The 23,384-nt window shown below is 42.1% G+C and overlaps 3 protein-coding genes across 11 annotated transcripts in view; 2 read left to right on the top strand and 1 right to left on the bottom strand.

The window, feature by feature from the left end:
- The first annotated feature begins 18 nt into the window (after positions 1–18).
- Positions 19–8,484, top strand: eif2d (eukaryotic translation initiation factor 2D). Of its 3 annotated transcripts, none has more exons than XM_049017298.1 (15): positions 19–153; positions 1,789–1,979; positions 2,074–2,157; positions 3,215–3,305; positions 3,388–3,495; positions 3,696–3,940; positions 4,476–4,593; positions 4,742–4,787; positions 5,111–5,217; positions 5,404–5,559; positions 5,649–5,738; positions 6,211–6,306; positions 7,025–7,145; positions 8,047–8,221; positions 8,324–8,484. In XM_049017298.1, exons 3-15 carry the CDS (start codon positions 2,115–2,117, stop codon positions 8,392–8,394), a joined length of 1,467 nt encoding a protein of 488 aa, XP_048873255.1. In that variant the 5' UTR covers positions 19–153; positions 1,789–1,979; positions 2,074–2,114; the 3' UTR covers positions 8,395–8,484. The 3 variants fall into 3 exon arrangements, with proteins under 3 accessions (XP_048873255.1, XP_048873253.1, XP_048873254.1); XM_049017296.1 differs by lacking the exon at positions 19–153 and adding an exon at positions 905–1,158; XM_049017297.1 differs by lacking the exons at positions 19–153; positions 8,047–8,221; positions 8,324–8,484 and adding exons at positions 905–1,158; positions 7,249–8,040.
- Positions 8,485–13,238: 4,754 nt separating this feature from the next.
- lrrc47 (leucine rich repeat containing 47) lies at positions 13,239–18,350 on the bottom strand. The gene is made up of 7 exons (XM_049017299.1): positions 17,726–18,350; positions 16,982–17,446; positions 16,584–16,700; positions 15,584–15,699; positions 15,079–15,181; positions 14,694–14,783; positions 13,239–13,620 (listed from the first exon to the last, which is right to left on the bottom strand). The coding sequence occupies exons 1-7, from the start codon at positions 18,302–18,304 to the stop codon at positions 13,372–13,374; spliced, it is 1,719 nt and encodes a 572-aa protein (XP_048873256.1). The 5' UTR covers positions 18,305–18,350; the 3' UTR covers positions 13,239–13,371.
- Positions 18,351–19,053: 703 nt separating this feature from the next.
- Positions 19,054–23,384, top strand: part of cep104 (centrosomal protein 104) — a 43,196-nt gene continuing 38,865 nt past the window's right edge. The window contains exons 1-5 of one of the 7 annotated variants that reach the window (XM_049017282.1): positions 19,054–19,197; positions 19,453–19,571; positions 20,669–20,961; positions 22,499–22,625; positions 23,040–23,195. In XM_049017282.1, coding sequence (XP_048873239.1) covers positions 20,835–20,961; positions 22,499–22,625; positions 23,040–23,195 — 410 coding nt within the window. In that variant the 5' untranslated portion in view covers positions 19,054–19,197; positions 19,453–19,571; positions 20,669–20,834. Of the gene's footprint in view, positions 19,227–19,452; positions 19,572–20,668; positions 20,962–22,498; positions 22,626–23,039; positions 23,196–23,384 lie in introns of all 7 variants that reach the window. The other 6 variants (XM_049017283.1, XM_049017284.1, XM_049017285.1 and 3 more) reach the window with 6 other exon arrangements.

Below are 23,384 nucleotides of genomic sequence, written 5' to 3'. Positions count from 1 at the left end.
ACGTGACCTCCCGAGCGTTGCGAAACGTGAGTCGGGTCAAGTGCTTTGGCTGTGGCGTGGACTGCGAATTTGGCCAAGGTGCCAAGAACAGCTGGCCCGGTTGTGACATCAAAGCTTAAAAATAGAAGGGAACGTCTTCATAAAAGGACAACGGTAAGTGGAAATGCATGGTCAAGAAGTGTACCGCAACTATTAAAAACAACCAATAGGGGGACTTCAGAGATAGGTCAATATGCTCAGATTTCAATGAACAGTAATGCGGTATAACAGCTAGGTATGATGTGGAGATACAGAGCAATTTGACTGTGACATGTAACAAGATCTGACCTGACACTTAAAGAATCTCTCCTGTATTGACAGGAAGGTCATTTTTAATGTAATCTAATCATTTTCCCCTGTCCTGTGACTCTGATACACGGTATGCACACAATTTGTTAAAGCTGCATAAAGGACATTGAAGAAATCAATTTTAATCCCATCCAGGGAGCCCCCTGCCTCATGCCCCGTGTTTCCTGGGATAGACTCAACGTGACCATGTACTGGTTAAGCAGTTTGGTGGCTTCACCCATCTCTTTAGTTTGGACCAAGTACCACTTATCGCTAAATTCTTTTGAAAAAATCTCTTGGAAAATAAAGTTAGTAACCATGACAAACCAGCGTTTTTAATTAGAGTATGTTTCGTTTAAGTTCCCTTAATGTTTGAGTTTTTACACATCTTTGGAAATGTTATTCTACGTGGTAAATCGATCGGAAAACATTCCCTAAATTTTTTTTATCGTAATTTCTTAAAACGTCCCAAAGATTTTCAGTATATTAGACACAGATTTATTAAACCGTATGGCCACTTTAAAAAACAGCAACTGTATGCTTGTAATAGGGGGAATTAATTTTGAAGCTCGTTTTCCCGACGGACATATTTTGTGTTACGCAAAGGCAGCGGCTCCTAAGGCATTGAAGTGTTGTGAGGGCAAAATTGCATTTTGTTTGCATTTGTTGACGTATCCGTTTGCCATTTGGATTTGGGATTCAAGCATTTCTATCAGGAATTGTTTCAGAGCTTTCGGAAGAGGTGACCTGGTGTGTCACGCAATCCAGCGCTAGGATGTTTGCTAAGCCTTTCCGTGTGAAATCCAACACAGTGATTAAAGGATCTGACAGGTGTGGGGTTGCTCTTTATTTTGCTTTGTATACCTACAATTCCTGTGTAATTGAGATCGTCTGAATTTCATCATCTGTTGCTTATAACAATACAAAGATATTAGCAAATCGGCTAATATGTTTCAAAAAGTAACATTATTATAGTCCACGTTGCAAACGAATTTTCCCCCTGTGGCTTACTGTAACGTTGCGCAGTAAAAAAAAAACATTTTTAAATACTTAGCTTTGAGATAGAGTGTTTGAGCATTATATTGTTTCATTCGGTTAAATGAAACACGACGTTCCAGTCAGACCTTCGTGTCTATTTAACGTCATTGTCGGGACACGAAATGTTTGGATATTATACAAATAGAAACGCTGCCCTGAACATGGACGTTTGGTTGTGACACATGGATTCTTTATCGGAATCTTAATAAATGTTAGTCTTACTGGAAGAAGGTGACAGCATTACAAGTTATTTTGCAAGGCTATAAAATAACACAGCACCTAACCTGGGGTCTCTTGTATATAACTAATATATATATATATATATATATATATATATAATGTCAATTTAAAAATGTAGGGAATTAAGGGAAAATACTTTTAACACAGAAACTTTTGTCTCTGTTTCCCGCAAATGTGTGACAGGAGGAAGCTAAAGACGGAGATCTCTAACACCTACCCAGCACTGTCTGTGGAAGATCTGTCCGAGCTGGTCCCAAACAAGGAGGAACTGAATGTGCTTAAGGTGTATGCACACAAAGGAGATGCTGTCACCATATACGTCCTCCACAGAAACCCCATATTCTTTGAACTGGAGAAGTATATTTATCCCACAGGTACTCTGAAATAACACCTTGTAGCTCTGAGTCAGTGGTTCATGTGGCTACCTAATGCGTCACTGAGTCTGTGTGGTCATCCCTTACTCCCCAGTCTATACTCTTTGGCGCTATCCTGACATCCTGCCAGCTTTCATGACCTGGCCTGCGGTGCTTCAGAAGCTAGCAGGAGGAGCAGGTAAACAGTGCCTTCTACAAATCGCACGGAGAACAATATGTTCCCAAGGCCGAGATGAAGTTGTTTTAAGGTTCATAGACACTGTGCTTTCTGTGATTGCATTGTATTCAGCTTTCGTTTATTTTCCAAATAGAACTTTACTAAATGCTTTTCTGCCTGTGCTGACTGGTCTGTACTGCAGACACTTTGCAGGTGCGCATGCTTATGCTTCCCTTCTCTCTAAACTGTTCTGAAAAGATAATTTAGCTTCTCTTTCTAAATCCATCATAGTATTAAATAGCAATCAGTTGTACTTTCCAGCTTTATTTATTTAGAAATAGAAAATATGTATTGTACTATATATTATTCTATATATTGTGTTTGTTACAAATAAGCTTCAAAGATTTGTAATATGAACAGAAATATAGAAAAATGTATATAATACAATTTGAATGCAGTATGAATAATCAGCTGATCAGAAGATATACACTATATTATATCATAGTATTATATTAAGTGTCTTATATTGCACTAGCTTCTCTCTTATGACCAGCTGATTATTTACACTGTATTCAAATAATATATCATTGAAAGCAGTATGGGGCGGCATGGTGGTGCAGTGGTTAGCACTGTTGCCTCACACCTCTGGGACCTGGGTTCGAGTCTCCGCCTGGGTCACATGTGTGTGGAGTTTGCATGTTCTCCCCATGTCGTCGTGGGGTTTCCTCCGGGTACTCCGGTTTCCCCCCACAGTCCAAAAACATGCTGAGGCTAATTGGAGTTGCTAAATTGCCCGTAGGTGTGCATGTGTGAGTGAATGGTGTGTGTGAGTGTGCCCTGCGATGGGCTGGCCCCCCATCCTGGGTTGTTCCCTGCCTCGTGCCCATTGCTTCCGGGATAGGCTCCAGACCCCCCGCGACCCAGTAGGATAAGCGGTTTGGAAAATGGATGGAAGGATCGATGGATGGAAGCAGCATGGATATTATGCCTGTGGAGTATGGACAGTCGCTCTGGGTTTGGTGCCTTTTTCTTGATGCTTGATGAATATCAACGCCCTGTTCAATCTACATCGGTCCAGATCTTATGTTGCCTGGTGTGGTTGTGCCACCTGAGGGACTCCCAGATGTGAGACAGGGTGACTGCTGTGCCGTAACTGTGGTGAAAAACAGGTGATCGATTGTCTGTCCTAAAGCTCCCTTCCGCCCGTCTGTGAGACGACAGGAATCTGACCTGTGCATATGCCTTCTGCAGGGCCCCGGTCGCCATGGGCACCGCCGCCATGTCCACCTCGGAGATGTTAGGCTTGGCCATGAAGGGGAGAGGGGTGTCCATTCTGCACGCCTACATGGACAGTCTGTGGCGAGTTCCCGGACTTTCAGGCACACTCATATACGCAGCTTTTCTCCTTATTGGCATTAGAGGCCGAATGGAAGACTATCAAACTTAGAAGATAGGTTGTTTATTTGAATGCTTAACGTGAAAATTATTCAGGGCTGTTCCCACTTATCCTTGGGAATTGTTTATTGGACATCATTTGTCCCCCTCCCTTTGATGTTCAGGGCATTTGGTGACAAGACAGGACCACCGACTATTCTGCCCCTGCATAACATGGAGTTTGCAGAGGACGACTGCATGAGGGAGGGGGAGATTGAAGAGGAGGCTTCTGCCAGTCAGGACAGGGATCCAGACACGGACCCTCCCAGCGAGGGTCTGAAGGAGCTCAGTCTCAGTCAGGACGAATCAGAGGGGGGGCAGGAGCAGGTGGACGGAGAGGAACATTTAGAGGACAGCAGATCTCCACAAGGTGAATGTGAAGCTTCACCACATGGTGGGAACATAAACTCGCATTTGTTACAAGACATTACATTTAGGTTTTGGTCAGATACATGCAGCTAACATATTTTCGTTATATGTCTCTTAGCAGTACTTATACAGACACGCATGCATGCATGCGTACATATATACATGCTTGCTTGCATACTTACTTGCTTAGTTAATTTATTGATCCGGAAGGAAATTTTGCCATCCAGTAGCTCACACATAGAAGTGGTCAGAAGAGAGCTTATAATAAAGGAGAAGTTACTGGAATATTATTATAAAAATATTGTAAAATGTAAAGTTTTATATTACGTATCCTATATTCCACTAGCTTTTCTCTTCTGACCAGCTGATTATTTATACTGTATTATAGTTCTCTTTGGCAAAACAGTAATTATTTCTTCGTTATAAAATTGTGTATTAGTGCCGTGTAATGAACTGGGGAAAATGAGTAAGTATAATGTAAGTTTGCCTCTTACCATCTACTTCAAATGTAGCTTCTATCCCTGTGTCTCCCACAGAGCAGATGGATGCTCTGCTTGTTCGCTGCTTCCTCCACGCCCTCAAGAGTAAGGTGAAGAAATCCGAGCTCCCGCTGTTAACCAGCACTTTCCTGCGGAACCACATGTTCTCCTGCTGGTAGGACGTAGTGCCCTCCCATCCGCTGCTTTGCTTGGCCGTCTGACAAGGACACGGTTTCTCGTTGCCGTTAACCTTCACGGTTGCTTATCGAGCAGAACTAGCTGGATGAAATCAGAATGAATCAGACTGGTATTTTCTTTTGCAGCCCTAATGGGAAGCAGTTAGACATCAAGAAATCAAGCTACAAAAAGGTACTGTGAATATTACTCTGTGTGGGTCAGCAACCATCTATTTAAATGCTCTTGCTTTCCAGTGTATTGGTAGCCTGCTGTAATCAGTTATAACTGGTATTTAAAAAAAAAAAATCTGTTTACTTTTAAGCGGTATAGAAGATAGATATATTATCTGTTGCAAGACCACAATGCCAATTATAATATAAGCAAATGAATTATCATGCATCACTTTATTATAAATGTAAAAGTATGTAAATGGATAAAGCATACAGTTGCAAGCTCTCTAAACCTTCCTGTAAGGAAAAGTATGAAGTAGATAAATGTAACATAATATTTCTCAGCTCTCCAAGTTCCTGCAGTCGATGCAGCAACAGCACCATCTCGTCCAGGTGAAGGAGCTCAGCAAAGGGGTGGAGAGCATAGTTGAAGTGGACTGGAAGAATCCTGAGTGAGTACCATACCTGCTGGCCATGCTCACACTTTCTCGTGTTATACACAGTGCAGCCTTTCTGGCACAGTCCTCTGATGGTGAACATTCCAGAATCCAGACTATTACTTGAGATTTTAGTTTGTTTTTGGCAATGCCAGCACACAAACGTCCAGCAGAACCTGCATTCCCCTTCTGTGCCCGCAGGCTGCGCTCTTTCTGCCTGCCCGAGGAGGGCATGCCAGAGGACGTTCCCGCGCGGGATGGCGGCCACTCCGACGTGCCGTACCACCCCCCCGAGATCACCCTGCTCTACACTGTCACTGCCCGGCTGGAGCCCCTCTTCCATGAATCCCAGAAGAAGTAAGAAGAGGTTAACATGCAGTGTACTGCCCGCATTTCGGATACACTGGCACTGCGTGAATAGCAACATGCGCTTCTTTTTGTCACAGGAAGGGTGCAGTGCTGTGCCCAGGAGAAGTGAGGACCGTTGTGACCGAATATGTGAAGAAGAACGAGCTAGTAGATGAACAAAACAAGAAGTAAGATTACATTCCATAATGAGGCATGACATCCATATACTTTCACACTCCATATAGAAATGGGTGAAGGTGACTTATTCTGCATTCAAACAGCATAGTTAATGCAAGTGGACCTCGAAATACAACTTTACAGACACGTGTTTATATTCACATCTTTGTGGGGACTGTCCATTCATTTCTGTAGGAAAAACTCTAGACCCAACAATGATAACCTTAACCCCTACCCGGCCCTAACCTTAACTATAACCAAACAAAAGATTTTTGACATTTTTAGTTTTTTGATCACGGTCGCAGGTTTTTATAAAATTTAATTTCTCCTTTTGGGACTAAAAAAATGGTTCCCATAACATCAAAATAAAAGGTTATCATCATACTGTGGAGACATCTGTGGCCTGTACTGCGAAACGGGTTAACTTGTCGGATTTAAGGTACCACAGTTTAAATGGACTTCGTATTCGTTCATTGCTTTCAGCTATGTCAACATCAACCCCACGCTCTGTGACTGCTTGCTGGACAAGTCTGAGTACCAGGAGGTGGAGCGACTCAAGTGGGATGATCTCTTCTCCAGGTAGAGTTCGCTCAGCCTTGTTAGTCCTGCCTAACTGGACACTGGCTGTGATGGAAGATCTGGGTTTGTCTTTGAACGGAACAAAATGCCACATGGCTGGAGAAACACGGCTTAGTATTCTGCTCAGGGCCGAGCAGTGAAACCACTTGGCTGATGCTTCTAATCAGTGTTCTGACTGAACCACACACCCACAGATAATGTAGATTTCTACTCTAAACTGATGTTTACTTGTTTAAAAGTATTAAAAGTAATGTTTACTTGTTTAATTACCATTTAAAACCACAAAAGATGTTCAAGCGATGCTACTCTTGGATATATCATATTTAATAAAAGATTATTGGAGTGTGAAAAAGGTTGGGAATGGTGGTTTGGAAAGAAAGGTTTGGTTACAGGAGCTGGTGAGAGCCAGAGCCGCTCTTTGACCTTTTGGTAATGTTTATGGACCAAATTCACAGCATAAATGCAGCGTGTGAGACTGACATACAGGTCTAGTGCTCCAGTGCGTCACGTGTCACTGCTACGTGGGAACGTACATGTATTATCTCAAATGTGCAGAACATTCAGGAAAGTAAAACTGAGCCTTTGAGACCAAATTCCATTTGTGTATGTTAACCTGGACACAACGTGTTTTGTTTTTGTTGCGGACTTTTCAGTTGTGTTGTTAAAGACACCATGTCCAGGTCGGTAAATGGCTCCCACATGTGGTCTGTCTTGGCAGAACAATGGATCGAATGCAGCAGTGTTACCAGCTGCAGTTCCCTGGCCAAGAGCCCGTCATCAGAAAGGGCCAAATTGAGCCCATCGATATTTCAGTCGCTTCTAGGGGATCCAACAAGAAGGTAAACAGCCCTTCATACTCCTCATTCCTTCACTATTTCAAATTTCCTGAAAAGTCCTGAATCAGTCCTGCTGCTGTGCCCTTGTGTGTGTGTGTGTGTGTAGGGGGGGAATTACCAGTAACGCACCAGTAAAGCATTGCATACAGGAAATAGCATTGTGCAAAATGCGTTGTGGGCATTTGCATTTTCTCACATTGTTTGAGCAGCATCTGGTAAGACTGTTATTCCAGATCTCCCCTCTGCCTTGTGTTTCTGCTGAACCTTGCTGTTGCTTAATAAATGCCTAATTGAGGTTGCCACACACTTTCACAGTCCCGCTCTGGTGTTTGCACAGAAGTATTGAAAGCTCCCAGAACGGGCGATTTCACACCCTTTCACACCCCCAAACTCCAGCCATCCTTGCATGACTGTCATGATCTAACGAGTCTAGTAATGTCACGGTGTAGCTGAACCCACAGAGGCTTAAGTGCTGAGGAATCTCTCTTAACTACTGACGCCTCTCAGGTGAATGTTGAATCGCTAACAGTTGTTCTTGACTTGCTACTACCAGACGTACCTCAGCCTGGATGTCTGAAAACCCTCATAGACAGTGTTTGTTCAGATTTTCTCCAGGTGATTAAATTTTCTCTTGCAATCCATAAACATGCATTTAGGCCAATCAGAACATCTGCAGTAATTTATCTATAGTGTGTGACCGTGCCCGCCGCCTTATCCGTTGTGCTTCCTGGGACAGGGATCACCGTGACACTTATGTAAGTAGCTGTGGAACTTGACTGGATGCTGAACATAAATCACCCACTTGTCAGCCTAAATACCTCTAGATGTGTAACCGCAGTCATTAGCAGGTTTTTGTCTCCTCATGGGCTCACCCTATGACGCCATGCGCTTCCCTATCCTGCAGGTGACATTGATGAAGAACCTCGAGCTGTACGGAATTGATCCGGCAACGGTGGCCACAGCCTTGCAGCGCCGCGTCCAGGCCAGCTCACTCCTCAGCCCGGTACCGGGTTCCAAAGACAAGGTGTTGGTTCAAATCCAGGGCAACCAAGTTCAGCACGTTGGAAGCCTGCTGCTAGGTAGCTATACGTGACCCATTACAGAATCTGTAAAACCACAGCTTTTCGATGATTGTACTCAACAATGATTTAATATGTTTTTTTCACTATCCTTTTCTTCAGATCACTACCAAATTCCGCGGAAATATATCCAAGGACTAGAGAAAACACAGAAACCTGGCAAGAAGAAATAAATCCTCTGGTCTTATTTCATCGAAGACTCGTGAATGCGAGTTGATTGTGACCACTACTGTAGAAAATAAAGTGTATTTCATTTTTGCAAATTTCTGTGCTTTGGTTAACATTACATATGAATTAACTTGGACGGTTGCATGTTAAAGCCTGAGAACAATAGGAGTGTGGCAGGATGGAATAATCAGCTATATCTGGTTATTAGTAGAATGTGTCCTCTGTTGTTTTTATGAGAAAGTCCACATTCCTCACATTGTACAAGGGGGATGTTCTAACCAAACGCTTGGTTACTCAACACACACGGGCGACTTTGGTGGTTTTCTGCCTGTTTGGGAGAAGGGGGCAAAGGCGAAAGAAACCCCCTAAGCTGCAGTTATGAAGATGCACCACCCTCCTGAAGTCACATCACTTGAATTTCAAATTCATCGGCTGAGATCAAAATCTGGGTCTGCTAGTCTCGATCTGTCCAATGATGAACGTGTTAATTCCTTAACCTGAACATGCTTTCTACTGCCTAAAAGCATGGAAAGTTAGGATCAACATGTCGACCCTGCTGTCCCTGTTCATGCAACCATGTCCACATTCCGCAGGGTCTGTTTTGCGGTTTTGTCACAGCAGAGTATTGCACGCACAAGAGCAGCTGTGGCCAAAAGCTGCTTCTGTTTCTGCTCCATTGTTCAACAGTGTTTCCTCTTCCTGTAAATTTCCTCCAGGAGCATGATGGGAAATAATCTGAAAAGGAATCTACTTTCCAGTCTTGCATATGGTGACCCTGCAAGATCCCCCATTGCAAAATCATAGCCCGTGACAAAATAACTACTTGTGACTAACGACACAATGTCTTTAGATGTGAGAGTGTGTCAGACTTCAGTCTTTAAAAAGTCAAGTTATCAGAGTCTCTCCAGAGTCTTCTAGTGTGTGGTTAGTATTGACATGCATTCCTTACATTCATTGCTTTGCTTTCCCTGGCATCCTGGTGCATCGGGTCAACAACATCTAACCTGCAAGCTTTAAAGATAAGGCTTAGGTCTTTCTGACAGCTGTTCCACATCTTGATGGCTGTACGTAGTGAGCCAGGCTGATGGACAACTCAAACATTCTGGAATGGATCAGAAACTGACTAATGGAACATTAACTACTTACCGACCGATATTTGGGTGTCTAATTGACCTAGCATGGTTAGCGTGCATAGGAGGTGGTAATCTTTTTTGCTTGGTTCCTTGGTTTTTATATTGAAATGAAAAGCAGATGAAAGCGCATCGTATCAAACACATGACAAGTTAAATATTTGTCCAGTCACTTTGCATATTGTAAGTCAATTGTTATTGTCTGGCTAGTAACTCGATCTCATATCTCAGTTGGGCCTGGAAAAAATTACAATTATGGCTGCAGTTCTTTGCAGTTCTGTCTTTTTTTGTCTTGTTTCAATGGCACAGCAATCAAATTTACCCTAATACTAGTTTCAGTTTTGTAGTGGTGATTTAGTTAACGTTATGTTCACTAGGATAAGATATTGCATTTCGACAGAAGATATCAGACTGCCTGTCGCAAGGTCTACTAACCCTTGTGAAGAGCAGACACGTTCAGCTTTGGGGTCCATGATTTTGACAACAAAAATAACTAACAAATAAAAAACCTTTCTGACAGGATTCGCACTTTTAATTTTGTTACGCTCTAAAATAGTTATTCCTCAAACCAAAAACCTTTTCAGCCTTTGAGAAAAGACTAGTTACACACCACCAGTCAAAAGGTTTTACATACCACAGGTTTTTACCACTTTTCCATTAATTTCATAAACTGCAGATTTTTTCATTCTTCATAACCATAGGAGAGTCCATCCATCCATCCATCCATCCATCTTCTAAACCGCTTGTCTTACTGGGTCGCAGGGGGTCCGGAGCCTATCCCGGAAGCAATGGGCATGAGGCAGGGAACAACCCTGGATGGGGGGCCAGCCCATCGCAGGGCACACTCACACACCATTCACTCTCACATGCATCATAGGAGAGTCATATAAAGGAAAATATAAAACAATCCTTTATAAAATGGAAAGTGTATGTAACAGTGCATGTCTGACATCCTATTAATTGATTGTGTGGTGATGGAATAAACGAATTCTAGGCTGTCCTTTAACTTTAAACGCACTAATTAGCTGTTGTATTTAATGTCCCTTGTGGAAAGGATGCCTCGAATTTTCTCTGCTGTTATAACTGCTAAAGGAGGTTACTTTGATGAGTCAAAGATATGACATTTTACTGCTAATAAAGGTACTCAAATCGTGAACATACTGTCAATTTATTTGTTGGTAAAGAATATTGTGTGTATTTTTAGTAAATGTGATGTAACATGCAAATATAGAAAAACTTTGACTGGTGGTGTATGTTTACATAATAATAATAATAATAATAATAATAATAATAATAATAATAAAGAATAACTGAATAACTTAAGGCACAGAGAAAACAGTATCAATGACAATAAGAATATTTCTATACAATAATGCAGCTTAAATTTTTGTACCATTAAAGTTTTGCTCAAATAAAAGAAGGCACTGCATCAGATAATAAAAAAATTACACCATTATACACCATTACAAACTATACTTATCTGATTGATCTTCATTGCACAGTCTGTTAAACTTCCTATTCTTTAAATAATTTAGACACAAACAGTACTGGTAATGAACTAGTCACAACTGCAGCATAACTGAGTCACATATCAGGTCAAAATAATTTGTTCAGTGTTCTGCGCATTCAAAAAAAAAAATAGATATAATTAAACACAAAAGTCTTGCTCCAGGGTTTTCATGTTTAGATCATTTTTATAACCCGAGGAAGCGTACTTACATACGTGTCTCTGTTCTTTCAAACAGCAAATATTAGGTGACTAGATAAAGTAACCGTTTAAGCGTAACTGATTAAGCGTCAACAGGTTTTGCATCAGTGTCCTTGAGTTTTCAGACTTGAGTTATGCATCAGATCTCGGAAGATGAGCGGAGCCGCTGATCACTCCCGGCCATATACGATCTTAATGGAAGTGTCTTGTTCTTCACTTGGACCATTGCTCCCCACTGAACCGCTAGATGAACAAAACAGGCTGGCGTTGACATTCAAAATCCATTCGGAAATCCTTTGGTCTGTGTAATAGTCCCCAGATTGCAAGCATCCCAAGACGTCCGTCTCTGTTACCCCATCTCCGCCTTGGTCGCAGTGAGGTCCGGTCTCAGCAGCGTCGCCGGACGGCTCCCTCTTCCCGGATGCATGTTTCAGGGCGCACATGCCTGCCTCACAGTCACCGGACCCGGTGTCAATCGCATAGGATCTCTGCTCTTCGGCCGATTTCACAGGCTGACATCGGACCCCCACCAGCTGATTCTTCGATCTTGCTCCTTCCCCAGCGACAGCCGGGGCGACGCTGCCGTTAATCAAACGCGACTTAAAGTTACTGGACTTTACTGGGTTTGTCAGGTATAGCCGGAATAGAGCATTTTCCTTGGTCGCGCATGTTAATAGTCTGGCGTTAGAGTCTTCATAGTGCACTGTCCGAGCTTTGGGAATAAAGTGGATAACCGCACGGCTGGCGATTCGGGACCCCCTGATGGGGGGCAGGAGTGAGCCCGGACACACGGAGACATCCCTGCTGCTCTTCTGTGCATTTTCCCGCATGGTTTGTAACATCACTGGAGTCGATCTTGTTATTAAATCTGTTGTGCAGTTCGTCCATTTTGTAACGGGTCGAAAAACAGCGGACTGTCTCGGAGTTTCCGTGCTGGGTACGGGGACTTTAGGGGAGGCCGGTCCGCCCGGGCACTGGGCATCTGAGCGCTGCCCCCCGTCCACATCGCCGGCATTTTTCCACTTCATTTTCCGGCAGCTCTCCTTGTTGGCTTCACACCAAGCTATTTTCTTGGGTCGTGGCTTGTAAGCTGTTTTCATCCCTATTTATTTTCACTCACATTTGCCGCTTGCTTAAGGGTCGTTTCGTTTCATGTTATTAAATCTAATACTTTAAACAAACCCCAGCGTTCTTGGCAGGACTTTCTGGTACTGGTCCTGCGTTTCCTTTCCAGTTCCCACCAGCTCCGAAAGCCATCTGATAGGTAATCCGATTCACGCTACTTGAAAGTTAACCTCTGACTTCCCAGTCCCTGAGATTTGAGCGTGATATACTGAAGCCTCAGACCATCTCACATAACCCAGGGCATGAATTCAGTATTCAAGACTGAAACCGACACTTAATTAAAATGTACTCAACTGTGAATTTTATCCCGAGTCTGTTCTGCTAAGTAAAAATAGATATGACTGTGTTTAGGGCAGCATGGCTGAATGGGTAGCAGTGCCACTCAGACCCGGAATCCTCACTCCACCTGTCTTCATTTTGCATGTCATTCCTGTATCGTGCAGGTTTCCTCCTGCTCTCCAGAGACATGCGATAAGCTTCATGCACACAGTCAGGTAGTAAAATTATGGGGTTGAACCCATCCTACATACCCCAAAATCTGCTCCAAAAGCAACATCCCCCCTGCCCCCCGGCTGGTAAAGTAAATCAAAACTTACTGAGACACAGAAGAGCTTACAAAAGCGCTAACACAAAAAAAATATACCCCCTTAAGTATATTTACAATTTATCTTTTTATTTAAGGTGTGTTCTTAGTGTATATTAGTATTTTTGTGTTTTTTTTTTGCTATAATGTGTCTTGAATAGAAGGGAAACCAGACTTAGTAAAAAGTTAATCATTTGTAAGGGTTTATGGATGGGATCATTACCTCAGTCTAGAACTGCCTGTATTATTATCAATGGTATCTTAACGAGGTATGCTTTAACGAGGATCTAGGCTGACAAACCATACCTTTTAACTCATTCGTTTTTTTTTTATTCCAATTAAATACATTATCAAATTTTCAATTTTTGAGACAATCGAACAAACGAGGATACATATTTGAAAGAAAAAAAAAAACGTTTCCAGAAGGTCTTTTCTACTAGCGAATGACGGTCAGGTTGCTAACAGTGACATTGAGGTCTATTTTGGAGGGATAGATGACCTTGAGGTTTCCCTCCAAATCCACAACGCGAACCTGCTGCACCACCAGCTCAGATGACACGCAGTCGGTCATGCCTTCCGGGGCTGTCCCCAAGGGCTGCTCCCCGTCCGCCAAATCCGGCTCCCCATCATCAGGTACAATTTCTTCTTTTAGTTCAAGTGTAGCCTTGTTTAGCTCCGCCATTTTCTTTGGGAAGAGAAAAAAGGGATTTTGATAAGCACCCGTTTGTTGAAATACAAGAGTGAAAATAATAGTTGAAGCCTTATTTTTGCTTTTGTAGAACAAAACTAAAGTGAAAATTCACATGAATCAGGTTAGTTGCAATTCTGCAGACAGCGGCTTCTTGAAACAGCCTTTGAAGTAAATATTCCGGTGAATACTGACATGCTAATATGAACTGAGGGGAAAATTGCCTAAGAAATGTTGCGGTATTTCCAGCTTAGGTTTGCAGAAGGACTGTTAAATATTTAGAGGTTACCTGAGCTCAGTCAAGTAGAACTGAGATTACAAAACAAGCCAGTGAAGCCACAGTGCTGGTTGACAGACTGGTTTACCTTTCGGTTACACCAAAAAAGCCAAGCATCTTTGGTGGGAGAAAAACGCCAGACTTCTTAATGTGGGTTAGCCCACATCAAGCAACTGGCAGCTCGTCCTCCAATACAATCAGCACAAATCTTTGCTGTCACACAGGAATCCTTGGCTGAAGACGTAAATTTACATTGTCACAACAAACCTGTGGGCTGTTGCTTTGGGAAATGACCCTGTAAAATGTATGAGGACTAAGCATCGAAATCTCTACATTTCCGACACACCACTGGAGCAGTGCGTTCCACTGTTTAGGAGCACAAGTGTGTGTGTGTGTGTGTGTGTGGGAGGGGGCTGTCACAGGCTGAAATCCTCATCATAGCAATAAAAGCAGAAATGCAGCAGTGGCTTATGAGGGAAGGTAATTATAATGATCCATAGTGGCTTGTTTAATTGTAAACCATGCTGTTTGTTACCCACTGTTAATCTTAAACAAAGGCTTGTGAGGGGTTAGTAAAATGCTTAGGGGTTAATAATTACATCCCAGGGTAAAATAGGAGCATTTAGCATACAGTACATGACAGTACATCCATCTCTTACAGGCAATGAAAGCCTGACACCATTCTGGTCACTTTAAGAGCCATAATGAACTCTGATCCCTTTGAATTTCTGTTGAACATAATTACAGAAACCCTGTAATTTTCATAATTTGTATGATGGTAATTCAGGCCTACCACAATCAGAGCGTCCATAACATCCTTGCAGGTCTGCAGATTGATAGCGCTGGTCACTTCTAACAACAGCTCTCTCGTGCTCTTCCTCATCTGTGGAGAGGAGGCATTTCTAAAAGTCACCTGAGTGTGTGGAGTCCAGAACATACGGACCTTAAAACATTTCTATCCTCTACATCTGAAAATATTGCATGAATGTTAGGAAGTTCACAGCATTAGAATAACTGAGTTTGATTGGGTGACTCTTTGACCACTTAGTACAATAATGCTGAACAATGTTATTCAAAATGATTACATTTAAAATACATTGATGATGTACTACCAATATTTCTTGCAATGACCTCAAATACAAGCCTAAACTGAAATTGCTGTATCTGGCTGTGATTACCTTAGTCTTCTCCGTGTTGGTTATTGGTGGGAAGGATATTACATTGTCCTCCGCATCAACCAAACAGGGGTAGTTTTCCTTGCCATCAAGGAGCTGCAGATACCTGGGGGAAAGTTGGGAAGCAAATAAAGTATCTACTGGTAGTGATGGGAAGCTAACATCTGCAAGCCACTGCCCAGTAATACGGCAACACAAAAAAAAAAAAAAAAACAGAGAGCTGTTCCAGACTAAAGGAACTGAATAACAGATAAATGCATTTAGTTTTTAAGCAGTAATGTATAGAACTATATGACATATACACCAACTCACTCACATACGTATGTAATTTATAAATACTACTATATATTATATGTCCCACATACTGAAGCGATCACAGATTTACTCCTCACATTGACTGTGCTGAGAAGAGGGTAATTTAATGTTTGATGAAGGCTGACACAAAAGCCCTCATGAGCTATGGCTCACAGGAAGGACGGCGGGGAAGTCGAGGTCAAACTCCTCTCACTTGTGGAGGCCTGAGACGTTCTGCCGCTTCTTATGCTTCCTCTGCTCCTCAGCCTCGAACTGCAGCTGCCTCAGCAACTCTGCGGCGTTCATCTCCTTGCGGCTCAGGGGCACGAGCTGCGCAAAGGGTGCGTTCAGAAAACATACACGAAGCATTTAAAGGAGCCTGTGCGATTGACAAAAATCGTAGTGATCAGTCATGCCATGGACGATGAGCAAAACTGCAGAGGACAAGCCAGTAGCCTGCTCCGGACACACTATAAGGCTTGTGGTTTTGTGCAGAATGCAATTAAAGCACTTCAATCTAACAAGATGCCAACTGTCACTTTAAACAAGAGGTGTCACATCTCAGATGAACATCCAGAATGTGTTTACATGCAGACAAATTTACACAGACCATAATCTTCTAGTACAGGAAGCTGCGGCAGCTGGAGGAGATTTACCACCGTGCCGAGGGCAGCAAAGAAGTTCTAAGCGCTCATTTATTATTAAGATTCACTGTAACATGATGGCAGCAAGTACCTAATTAAACTATTGGTTTCAGAAATTGGATTCTGCACAAACCCTAGGAACTTGAAGCACAACGTCTATTAATAATTAATCTCTTCTGCGACTCACTTTTATTGCGAAAATAATAAAACCAAACACGTGCTTAATTCTTGCAATAATCTAGCAAGGTCCATTACAGTGATGGTTCTGACGAATGCAAATGTTACAACAGATTAAACAAAAAAATAGATAAGAGGCCTGATTACACATAAAACTCTTAACTGGATCTTGATCCATTTTCACTTCATTACATTCCAGAGATTCTAATAAGGTAAAAAAAAAAAAAAAGTTTTTCTAAAATTAATCTCATCTTTTCTCGCCCCATTTTCCCCGCACACAAAAAGAGATCAGACATGACGTGACAGGAGTTAGATTCTCATGAATATTAATAGGTGTATTTCGCAAGGGATTTCTCCTTTTCCAAAAAACAAACCATTTTTGAAGCAGCTTGCCTTAAGTGTTTTTGGAGACCTGGCGTCATACAGAAGGGGACCCCTAAGACGATGCAGGTCGTGAGTAGCAATGGTGGCGGATGTTCTTCTCTCACATATCTCATCATGGAGCTTGATCTGGATGCAAAACATACGCAACATACGTCTCATATTAACCGAGTGTGCAAGATACGTACAAGAAATTCAGGTACATAGTAGCGGAATTCTCCACTGTGGTCGGAAAATTACATTTTTTTTATTGCCGTTGTATTTACGAATGGCCAAAATCCGAGGTAGTCGCTAAACGAGCACCGCAGCAGCTTTGAAATTGTCTGACCTAGGGGGCCATCTGGTGGTAAAGCGAGTAAAATCATTTTGCGTCTTCTATAACAAGTCGATTTTAGGTTTATTTTATTTACCTGTGCCGTTAGAAACCTTTTAAGAGCATTCCCTTGCTTCAGGTTCATACCCTTAACAATGCAGCAGACAATGTATGGACGAACATCTTTAACCTGTGGTGCCACTTTAATGGTAAATGCTTCCTCACTATCGTGCACTTGTAGAACTTTCACCACCATTTGGTTTAAGTCGTCCAGTTCTTCGTCCTCTTCCTTATTCTTTTGGTGCTTATCCGATCTCTTCTTTCTTCTTTTGTCTTTTGTATTTTCATCCTTCGCAGTGCCCTCTTGCTGTTTCCCTCTACCTTTTCCCCTGCCACCCGCCCGCAGGTAGTCCAAAATAGATTTAGTCTGACAGCCGTTCACCATCTTCTCCAGGCGCTTATCTTTTAGTTTGTTTCCCCGAAAGTTTACTTCCTTTAGCTTAGAACAATCTGCCAAATCGAATGGGATTTCAGTAATCTTGTTGTTGGAAAGGTCCAAATTCTGTAGGACAACAAAAGCAATAATGTTAATGAAAGCCAAGTCTTCGTCCAGTTCAACTGCGAATCGAGACTCATTATTATAATTAATAATAATCAGTCTCATCCATCTTAAATTTTACCGTTGCCAGCACCCCCCGGTTAGACTTTACAGCAAGCACCCATCATCCCACTCATCCCTCATCCAACTCCCTGAAATCACTATGCCTAAGGTGGGATGACAAAGCAGTTAGGTTTTGAATGTAAAACGTTAGGATTCATTTGTCAACGACATTATACCAACCTTGAGGGCAGATAAGCCGTATATATTCCCACTCAGTTCTTCAATCGCATTCTCCGAGGCAATAATTGTGCTTAGGTGTTCCAGATCAGAGGAGAATAAATCTTCGGGAAGGTTACTAATCTCATTTTTAGAAACATTTATGGACGCCAGTTTCACACACTTGCTCAAACCATCAGGTAGGCTTCTTATCTTATTGCAGCTCACGTTGAGGGTGTTCAGCTCAGAAAGATGCGACAATTCGAAGGGCAAACATGTCAATTCATTGCCTGAAACATCTAAAACTTTCAGCGACTTCAAACTTCCAATCGCTTCAGGGACAGAGCACAACTTATTTCTGCACAAAATTAAGCTCTGAAGATTGATCAGATTCGCAATTTCCGGGTGGATCTCAGTCAAATTCGGACATTGACTGATTTCCAGGTAGTTCAAAAGCGACAAGGAGTAGATATTGACATCTAGACCCCCAGAAACTATTTTCTTGTCGATATTGGGACCCTGTAACACGAGTTCACGTCTCTTTTCCGAGGAAGCTTTTTGTATCTCAACCCACTGATCCTCAGAGCACTTTCCAGCCGCCATATTCTGTTGAGTGACCCCCGGAAGTGATCTCAAGCCTTTCCGTGTCACTACAGGGTCGACCTTGGTAGGGCGCGCATGCGCCACCGTGGAAAGCGAGACACAGGCAGCTAAAAGCTAACTAAAACTAACGGAACGCAATACAGGATCCTGTTTCTGTGAGGGGCTTTGCTAACGTCTTACATAAAATGAAAGATAATCAGGCGTTTTCTGAAAATTTATACAAATTGGTAAGGGTGCAGGTTTGGCAGATGGTCTAAAGTCATTTAATACTTGAATTGCTTTATATTTTAATAGTTTAACACAGTTGACTCAGATCGGCAGCGCATGCGCGACTCAGTTGACTCGAGTACTGTAATGACGTAGAATGCGCCCCAAAAAGGGGCCGTGACAACGCACGCCATCGACCCTACGTAGGTTACGTAGTAAAAGCTTAAATACATATTCGTAAAAATTGCATTTTCAACAAAATGCCCGCCAGAATTCACCATGGTGTTGATCGATGCTTGGTACCCATTTCGTTAATTTACTGTATTTAGTCTTGTGTTTTTGAAAACAAGCCTAAGGATGTGTGTTAAATGTCTTAAGTGACAAGCGAACATATAGAAATATCTATGGGATAATTTTCAGCACTGAATTTGTAACCCTAACACGATATCAAAAATAAAAATAAAACCATAGAATCCTTGAAACTCGTGCAACGGGCCCACGGTAAGGACTACATGTACCATTATCCCCAGCGTTTGCGTCAGTGATTGCAACTGCGCATGCGTTAAGATTTTGGCCAGCTGTTGTCAACCGGTGGTTATGGAGATGTGGGTAAAGTCACAAGCAAATACCGATATGGTTGGTCGCTATAGTGCGCTACTTTCTCATAAAGTGTGGAAATGCTTTGGGTTGGTGCATTTATTCTTACGTTCTGTCCGTATGTACCTCATTATCTATTTTGAATAGAAATTACAGTCGCACTCTATTAGAATTCCAAATGATAAACGAAGCATTGCGCGTTGCGATCTAAATGTTGCTTACTCGGATTATTACCAGGTCGTTTTGGTTCGCTTATGGATTTGAAGTTTATAAGGTGGATATGTATCACCACGTACGTATACCTAGCGGATTTTCTAATAATTTTGTTTTGCCGTTCTTTTCAGGATTGCAGCTGTGCATTTCGGATTATTTCTAATGTGATATGATCTGAGATGGTCATGACTCGAGGAGGCGGTGCCTTGACATTTCGTCCAGATTTAATTTCCCTTGAGTGTTCTCGGAGGTGAGACATAAACGTACTCGTAAAATTAAAGCCAATATGTTTACCCACTACCTTACTTTGGCCGCCAAACGCTTTTTACCCATTCTGAAATTATTATGCAAGTATAATAGCTTAAAATACCTTAAGAAGTGGTAGACAGAATGGCTCACTTTCTCTCCTGTATTAAGGGAAATGTAATAGGTTTATTTGTACCTATGTTATGCAACGCTGTGTGACCTCTATTTTGCAGACAATAGCAAACAGTGAAAATCGCTGTCTGATGTTATTATGTAAGTTGAATAACGTCAAACAGGAAGTAAAGCTACAAATATTTCTATATTTACAAATCAAAACGGGTGAAAAAGACTTGTCAGCAAGTGAAAAAGAGAAAATGGTGCAGTTATTGGCTGATGGCAAAACAACATTAGAGATTTCAAAGATATTACACAAAGATCACCGAACGGTGGAAAAAAAGGCGTGAAAGGTGTAAAAAAACCGAGGACACAAACCAAAGGAAAACTATTTAAGAATATTAGTGCCAGTGGCTGCTGTAAACTGAAGCAGATTCTCGCTAAATTTCACTTACTGAGCAGTTTAGAAGTCGTCAAGAACTCAGGTGTGTTGGGTGTGAAACGTGACAAATGGTGCACAGACAGTAGGGAAGTATGTCAGCAGACCAGCCCTCAGTAAAGCACACATTCCGAAGTGTTTAAAGTGGGTCAGAGGAAACTTAGAAACTGACTTTAGTAACGTGATTTTTACGGATGAATGAAGTGTGATGCTGGATGGCCCAGATAGGCGGCGCATTGAGTGATCGGGAAGCTCCTGCAGGCCGGAGGCAACAACATGGAGGTGCTGGGTTTATGATGTGAGCAGGGATTGTTGGCACCAAGGGCCCTGGGCCATTCAAAGTTAATGACGAGGTGAAGCTGATGAGTGTGAACCAGGGTTTGAGCCATTCCCAAATGCATTCATCAATTGCAATCCAAATCAAGAAGGGGAACTGGAGTTGGGATTTAAATCTTCCGGAAATTCTAATCCAATTCTGTTTCCCATAGTGTTTTTTCCCCCCAATCCCAACTCCAGTTCCATCTCCTGATTTTATGAATGCATTCCAGAATGGCCTCCATCCTGATGTGAACTATGGCACATGACCGGAAGACACTTTACATGGTTCTGGTCCCAAAGCCGAACTGCATCTTTATGCAAGACAGTCCCCCTCCACATGCTTCTCAAAGTGCGACAGACTTCCGGGCTTGAAAAGGATTCTCTACAAGCAAGCTGATGACTTGGCCACCATCTTCACCCGACCTGAACCCCATCAAAAACATGTGGGTGCTGGTGAAGAAACAAAAGCATTTTACGGGGAGATGCAACGCAGGAGTACATCAGCTGTGGGACACCATCCAAAGTGCGGCCCATGCTGTTTTGCATATTTCACAGTTCTACTTATTCAAACATTAATGGATGCCTTGCATTGTATCATCAGACAGTCATTTTCATGTTTTTTTTGTTTAACTTTTGTTTTGTTTTTAATATTAATTTCAATAGCTTTGATCTTCCAAAAAATTCCCTCCGATGCCTTTTTGACATGTATAGTCATTGACCAGTTTGGTCAAACTGTTCAAAACATATTCACTATTACCACAAGTGCATAATAATGTCACACCAGTGTTACTATAGTTTTGATTTTTTAAGTTTTTATGTTTGTGTTTCAATCTTCATTTGAAATCCAGTTTCGTTAGTTTTCATTGTGGTTCTGTTAGTTTTAATTTAAAGGATATCTTTCTGTTTTTATATTCTTTTTGTTTCAGTTTTAGTAATTTTCTTTCTGGGTAAAAGTCGGAAGTCAAGCTATTTTATTTTCCTGCACTTTAGAGAATCTTACATGATTTCAATGTGCACATTATGTCAACTAGATTCAGAAGCAAGATTCGTAGTTTTCAGTTATTTGCAGTTTTAAAATTTTATTTTCCTATCATTTCAATTTAAATCGCAGCCACAATGGTTTACTTACTGGCTCTGATGTCACTTCCTGCTTCACATACCATAATATCATAGCTGAACAGAAGAAGAGTTATGGGAGAGTCAGAAATAAATCTTTAGCTTGCATTGTTGAACCAGCATCATAACAAAACAGCGAAAAAAATAGTGTGATGTTAAGTTAATCTGCTACGTTTAACAAAAAATTATAAGGGATGTTTATACATATAACCTGGAGGTGCTGAATATACATTTGACTTGTTTCGGAATAACTGGAAGTCCTGGAAGGCAGTACAGTTTGTCAGTGCCAGCATGTGGTTTGTGTGAGGAGTGTACATATACCTTGTCATGGAGGTTTCCTCTTACGGTCTTATGATACATAATTAGGCAAACGGATGTCTATAAATTGCCTGTAATTTATATTTTCATTCATTTTTAATTGTGTGTGTGTGTGTGTGTGTCTTTACCTCCCAATGGGTTGTAGTCCTTTCCAATGTGCACGGGTGTCCTAGAAGTAAATAAAATTGTTGCTCATAAAAATAATAAATGATGAAGATGCATCTGTTTGTTGTTCATGTGTTTTGTTTGTCAGGAACGTTCCCCGGCCTGTCTTGTTTCTGTCTGTCGTTTCCCTGTTTGGCCAGCAGCCATCGCTGGCCATCCTGTCGTTTTCCCTGAGTTCAGTTAGATTTAACTTTACCCAGTGAGCCCTGCGGCGGATCAGGGAGCAGGGAAACACAATAGGAACAGAACAAAAGGCTACACCTAATCAAACATGGGAAACGGGACTGGATGCCTACTAGCCAAACGACAACAGACACAAAGAGGAGAAGGCGGGGGCCGATCCTGACATTTGTATGGTTTTTAATGGCATATAGAATGTATAACACAATACGTCTGCTAGTGTTTGCGCTTTTGATTTGATTTGATTCCTGTTTTCTCATTTCTTCTGATTTGTGTTGCAGCACACAGGCAGAAGATGCCGCGTAAGATCGGCTTTGCAGTGGTGAGCTCCTCCAGTCACGAGGACAACTTCAGCGCCAAGGAGCTGATGGTTCATGTGCCCACAGTCAGTGGCTGGAGGTCAGCCAGGTAACACACATGACCAAAGGACATTCAGGGTGCTGCAGGTGGCATGACGATCCAGCGCATGGAGCCTGCATGGAGAGCTCCGTCCTGTGTAATCCTCACATGGGAAACTTTATCTGAAGCGTTCCAATCAAATTTCTAACTCTGTTTTTAAATAGCATGTTTCTCTGTATTGAGTTAGGACTTCATAAGCACAGGATACTTTTAAATTGACCTTTAAATATTCTGTTTATAAGTAAATGAGCGATGTTTGCTGAGAATTCAGGAAGAAAGTAAAATATATTAAAGCACTTCTTTTATAACTAGAAGTTACAGCAGAAGCAATACGCTATGCGTTTTTTTTTTCTTTCACTGCGTGTTCTGTTGTCTGAGGAGGGCGAGGGTTTTGTTGGTAATTGCACCCCCTGCTGGGCACAGGCTCTGCCCTTATCCCCAGGAGGTAACCCTGCGCCTTGTGGAACGCAGCCGTGTGCGGAGGATCCAGCTGCTGGCCCACCAGCACCTGATCCCCTCTAAGATCGAGTTCCACATGGGCGATAACCCTGTCGGACCGGGCCACTTCCACAGGCTCGGGTGAGCTCCCTCTCCATTATCTAAGTCCTGGACATCCACAGCTATCTCTAGACAGTCATTACAGTCAGTCTGCTACTTGATAGCCACCCTCCCCAGACACAGTGGAATTTCCCGTTTACGTGTTATATTTGCATATTTAAACAAATACTGTACCCTTAATGCAGTCATGTAAATTAGTGTGCTAATGAT

Source organism: Brienomyrus brachyistius, chromosome 6, assembly GCF_023856365.1.
Source record: "Brienomyrus brachyistius isolate T26 chromosome 6, BBRACH_0.4, whole genome shotgun sequence".
Taxonomy (NCBI): Eukaryota; Metazoa; Chordata; class Actinopteri; order Osteoglossiformes; family Mormyridae; genus Brienomyrus; species Brienomyrus brachyistius.
This window is presented reverse-complemented; position numbering and strand designations above follow the sequence as displayed.

What these genes read in the sequence shown, in the direction of transcription:
- eif2d (XM_049017296.1), top strand. Translation starts at nt 1,103, where the DNA reads ATGTTTGCTAAGCCTTTCCGTGTGAAATCCAACACAGTGATTAAAGGA. An exon ending in GGACAGCAGATCTCCACAAG is followed by an intron (nt 3,941 to 4,475) that starts GTGAATGTGAAG and finishes TGTCTCCCACAG; the next exon opens with AGCAGATGGATGCTCTGCTT. An exon ending in TTCCATGAATCCCAGAAGAA is followed by an intron (nt 5,560 to 5,648) that starts GTAAGAAGAGGT and finishes TTTTTGTCACAG; the next exon opens with GAAGGGTGCAGTGCTGTGCC.
- lrrc47 (XM_049017299.1), bottom strand. Translation starts at nt 18,304, where the DNA reads ATGGCGGCTGGAAAGTGCTCTGAGGATCAGTGGGTTGAGATACAAAAA. An exon ending in AAAGGTTTCTAACGGCACAG is followed by an intron (nt 16,701 to 16,981) that starts GTAAATAAAATA and finishes TTTTGCATCCAG; the next exon opens with ATCAAGCTCCATGATGAGAT. An exon ending in AACGTCTCAGGCCTCCACAA is followed by an intron (nt 15,182 to 15,583) that starts GTGAGAGGAGTT and finishes ACTTTCCCCCAG; the next exon opens with GTATCTGCAGCTCCTTGATG.